Raw genomic sequence first — 4,756 nt, 5'->3', positions numbered from 1 at the left:
TATATTATATCTATATGATGAATAATGATGATGTTGAAATGAAAATTAATTTAATAGTTTCATTCTACATAACATTTTTACACATTCTAAATTTAAAAGAAAGAAACCAATTAATAAAGAGAAAAATGGAGTGTATATAGGGAGATTTTCAAACACTTGCAAAGAATTAATTAATATATGTATTACTAATCACAATTAAGTGGAAAAACTAATTAAACTTTGGTTTTGGTCAACAAATATGAAACACACCACACACACACATATATATATATATATATATAGTTTTCTTGTTCATAATTAGATAGAAGTAGAAGAAACACAACACAAACCATATATATTTGTATATATATAATATATTAATTTATGTTAAGTAAGTGGTTTGCCCACCAAATAAACCAAACATTAATACAATATTATTACATGATTATTATTAGCTTAGCTTAGGTGACCAAATAATTAAGTCACAGAATCCCCAAATGAAAGGTAACCACGCCAGAACCAGAATATCTTCATTGCTTTCCTCATAATATCAATAATCTCCCCATTATAGTACTACTCTTATTTCTTCCTTCTTATTTTCAATTCAATTATAATAATAATAAATATTATTAATTATATGTATAGTCTCATATATACATACATATAGTTTGAATTGAATGTTTGATATGTTCCCTTAGCTCCCTCTTTCGTACTACTATATATATTTATATATATTCCAACAATATTTTGCAACTGCCAACTCTAAAATCCAAAAAAAAAAATGATTCCGTTTTTCAGTTATTATAATAAACTGTTAAACATATTATTATTCATCTTCTCTTTCCTCATAACTAATTCTTCTCCCGCCAGAATTATACCCGATCAAGTAACCGTAATAACCGCCGATATACACAACAGCGCCACGTGGCACGATTTCTCAAGGTTCCTCGACGCTGAAAAGGGAAGCCACGTCAGCGGCATCTCCCACCTCAAAAATTACTTCCACCGTTTCGGTTACCTAACCGCTACTACCGGCGCCGGCGCTGGCCACCGTAACGACGACACCTTCGATTCCCAACTACAATCCGCCATAATCCTTTACCAGAGAAACCTGGGTTTACCGGTAACTGGTAATCTCGACTCCGAAACCATCGAAACCATCATTTCCCCGAGATGCGGCGTCGCCGATTCCACCGCCACCGCCGTCTCCGCCGCCGTACACAAGACACGTCACTACGCTTACTTCTACGGCAAGCCGAGGTGGGAACGAACACCGCCGCTGACGCTCTCCTACGGCTTCTCCCCCGACGCCACGCTGAAATACCTCACCGGAGACGAAATCCGTACGGTGTTCCGGCGAGCTTTCAGCCGGTGGTCGGCGGTGATCCCGGTGAACTTCACCGAAATCGAGGAGTACAATTCAGCAGATATTAAGATAGGGTTTTACAGAGGAGATCACGGGGATGGAGAGCCTTTTGATGGGGTTTTAGGGGTTTTAGCACACGCTTTTTCGCCGGAAAACGGGAGGTTCCACCTTGATGCGGCGGAGTCATGGAGCGTTGACTTTAATAAGGAAAAGTCAAAATCGGCGATTGATTTGGAATCGGTGGCGACTCATGAGATTGGGCACTTGTTGGGTTTGGGACATTCGAAGGTTAAAGAGGCTGTTATGTATCCGAGCTTGAGTCCTCGGATTAAGAAGATTGATTTGAAGATTGATGATGTTGAAGGAGTTCAAGCCTTGTATGGCTCCAATCCAAATTTCAAGCTCAGTTCTTTTTTACAGTCTGATCATAATAATGATGATCATACATATTACAATCAGTCTTTTTCATCAAAAATCACTCTTTCTAAACTCTCTTTATTCTTTTTACTCTCTTTTTCTTACTTACAAATATACTTTTTTCTTTTTTAATTTTTCACATTATTATTATTATACACACTCAAAAATCAAAATTATTTATACAGTTAATGAAAGTGAAAGATTTTTTTTTTTTTTTTGAATATGTATTTTTTTGACAGTTTATATAATAATATTAATTAGCCCCACTTATAAAGACAAGTCTTTTGATGAATTTCAATAGGGGAGAATAAAAGGGAAGAATGAGAAAAGGAAAATCAAAAGGTGGGTTTTATTTTATTTTATTTTGGGTCAATGGATAAATCAACAAAGTTGGGGCATTAAATTCTAGTGCTCCAAACATATTCATATTCATATATACACTTCTAAAAAACCCTATTGGGCAATCATATTGGTCTTGCAAATTTTAATTTAATTTAAGAGAATATGCTAAAACCTAAACATTTGGAATAGAACCTAGCCTCCAATGTATGTTGCTTACTATCTAAGATACATTAGTTCAATTGTCTCTCCAACAAAGTTTCCTTTTACCATTCTTTTTAGTTTTTGGGGTTGACAAAGTCTCATCACAAAGTTACTTCTTCCATTCAAATGATCCATGTGACCATATTATATAATTATAATATATATATGAAAGAAAAAAATTTCAGAACTCAAAAGCGTGTATTAAGTGGGAGAGAAGATTCATGGAAATTTAGTTTATAATATTTAGTACCAAGTGTGATTATATAGCCTGTACTTTTATTTAAATCTCATGTATAGATAACAAATATAGTATTAATAGTGCTCAATATTATTATACATAGTGTAAATAAATATTGAATTTTTATCTATTTTAATTTAATAATTTTTTATATTATTCACAAAAATGCTATCTCATAGTAATATTATGTATAATGATTGTTTATTATAAAAGTACGAACTATTTCACTCATTACTAATTAATTTTGAGATAAAATGTGAGTTATTGTTATCTTGCAAATTAGCAATATATATATATATATATATATATGACACATAATAATAGTTTGGAAAACATCCCTATCATGCACACGCGCAGTGATTTATAAGTTCCTTGCTTAAGTCTCAGCCATATAATCAACCATAATACCCATATATATGATCCACTTCTTAATAATAGTTCTACATATAAAGTCAATTATGGTTTGCCTAAGAACAATAACACTATATTGCTACAATAACCTTCTTTCTTCCTCTTCTTTCCAAAGTTTGCAATCTATATAATAACAATCATCACTAGGTAGATATTAACTGTGAAAAAAAAGTCTTGTTTACGCATTATTAAGTTTCTCTTGTAGTTTTCTTATGTTATTATCGATTTATTGATTTTGAAATAATAAATCATTTTTAAGCTACTAAGTATGACTATTTTTTTTCTTTTTTTAAGTGAGACAATCTTGTGTAGATTTTTTTTAATATATACTCTTAAAATTTCAATAATAATAATAAAAAAAAATAGTGAAATATTAGTGGAGTAGATAAGTTAAGTATGGTGACAATAACATAATTAGTTTTTCTTTACATATTATAAATAAATAAATAATAATCACTTACAAGAAATACAAATTAAACTTGTGGCTCAGGCAGCTATAAGGGATAATAACAACAAAATAAAATTATATATATATAATAAGGTCAATGATGTTTTTGTATATTATCACATATATATTTTATCTGTCTTTTTACAAATTTTAAAATATATAACAGCTGATGACAAACAAAAACTATAACGTGAAGGCCAAGGCCTGCTAATTTAATAAACAACAAATCTCTTTCTAAGGTTTGTACTTTGTGGTTTGTCCATTTGTAATGAACTGCAGATACCATATTTAATATATATTATTAAGCAGTTTATATATATATATATATATATATATATATATATGTACACAACAGTTAAATTGTTGTGATGAATTGTGATAATCAGTTATGGTAACAACAGGTGGTTTGAGGAGAAAATCATCGACCACAAGCACAAGAGGTCACCAAAGATTCGTTGGAGTTAGGCAAAGACCTTCAGGCAGATGGGTAGCTGAGATAAAAGACTCAATACAAAAAGTCAGGCTTTGGCTCGGCACATTCGACACAGCAGAGGAAGCTGCGCGCGCGTATGACGATGCTGCGCGCGCATTGAGAGGTGCCAACGCGCGCACCAACTTTGAATTGCCACCCAACCAAGATGACCAAAACAACAACACCAACAATAACTTGGAGCCCTTTTGTTTCGAGCAAGTGTGTGCTCCTACTAGCTCTGCAGCCTCAGAGGGCTTACTAGGAGCACTTAAAGCCAAGCTTTTCGATACCAATGGCGATGCCAAGCCCACCACCAAGGCCGCCGCAGCCGCTGCCATACTCTTCCCTGTTCCACTACCTCATCATCAAAATCAATATAATGATGGGGTATTTGGGCATGGTGAGGTGCAGGGTGAGTGGTCAAGCAGCAGCAATAAACTGCAGCCATCGACCATAATCACCAACCATAGTAACAATAATAATTCGTCATCTTCATCATCATCACCATCAGTACTTAGCATAAATAATAGTAATTTGTGTATAGAAACAGAGGAAATGATGATGATGATGGTTGATCAGTACCCTTCTCCTCCTGCAGTTACTTATAACAAAAACGATGTTGATAATCATTATCAACAACAACAAATTATAGACTCAGCATCAGCTACCTTCTTTGGAGGTTATTCTAATAATTCTATTACCAATTCCAATTCTAATTCTAATAGTACTAGTGTTAATTCCTCATGGGATCCCAACTCTTTTATGTATCTTCCCCAAAAATTTTATAATGATAATAATAATAATAATAATAAACTTAATTAATTACTTACTATGCAAAGTTTGATGAAGTCAATATAGACTATAGTTTTTACATATTGTTAT

At 32.9% G+C, this 4,756-nt stretch overlaps 2 protein-coding genes across 2 annotated transcripts; both read left to right on the top strand.

Moving 5' to 3' along the window:
- Window positions 1–311: 311 nt before the first annotated feature.
- On the top strand, window positions 312–2,036 carry LOC115715742 (metalloendoproteinase 1-MMP). Its single transcript, XM_030644409.2, has one exon. It carries the CDS (start codon window positions 761–763, stop codon window positions 1,892–1,894), a length of 1,134 nt encoding a protein of 377 aa, XP_030500269.2. The 5' UTR covers window positions 312–760; the 3' UTR covers window positions 1,895–2,036.
- A 1,629-nt stretch (window positions 2,037–3,665) lies between these two features.
- Window positions 3,666–4,756, top strand: LOC115716003 (ethylene-responsive transcription factor 3). Its single transcript, XM_030644691.2, has one exon. The coding sequence runs from the start codon at window positions 3,791–3,793 to the stop codon at window positions 4,694–4,696; it is 906 nt and encodes a 301-aa protein (XP_030500551.2). The 5' UTR covers window positions 3,666–3,790; the 3' UTR covers window positions 4,697–4,756.

This window comes from Cannabis sativa, chromosome 5 (assembly GCF_029168945.1).
Source record: "Cannabis sativa cultivar Pink pepper isolate KNU-18-1 chromosome 5, ASM2916894v1, whole genome shotgun sequence".
Lineage (NCBI taxonomy): Eukaryota > Viridiplantae > Streptophyta > Magnoliopsida > Rosales > Cannabaceae > Cannabis > Cannabis sativa.
Note: the sequence above shows the minus strand (reverse complement) of the source record. Positions and strands in the feature narration are given on the sequence as shown.

Coding starts and splice junctions, on each gene's coding strand:
- LOC115715742 (XM_030644409.2), top strand. CDS start 761: ATGATTCCGTTTTTCAGTTATTATAATAAACTGTTAAACATATTATTA.
- LOC115716003 (XM_030644691.2), top strand. CDS start 3,791: ATGGTAACAACAGGTGGTTTGAGGAGAAAATCATCGACCACAAGCACA.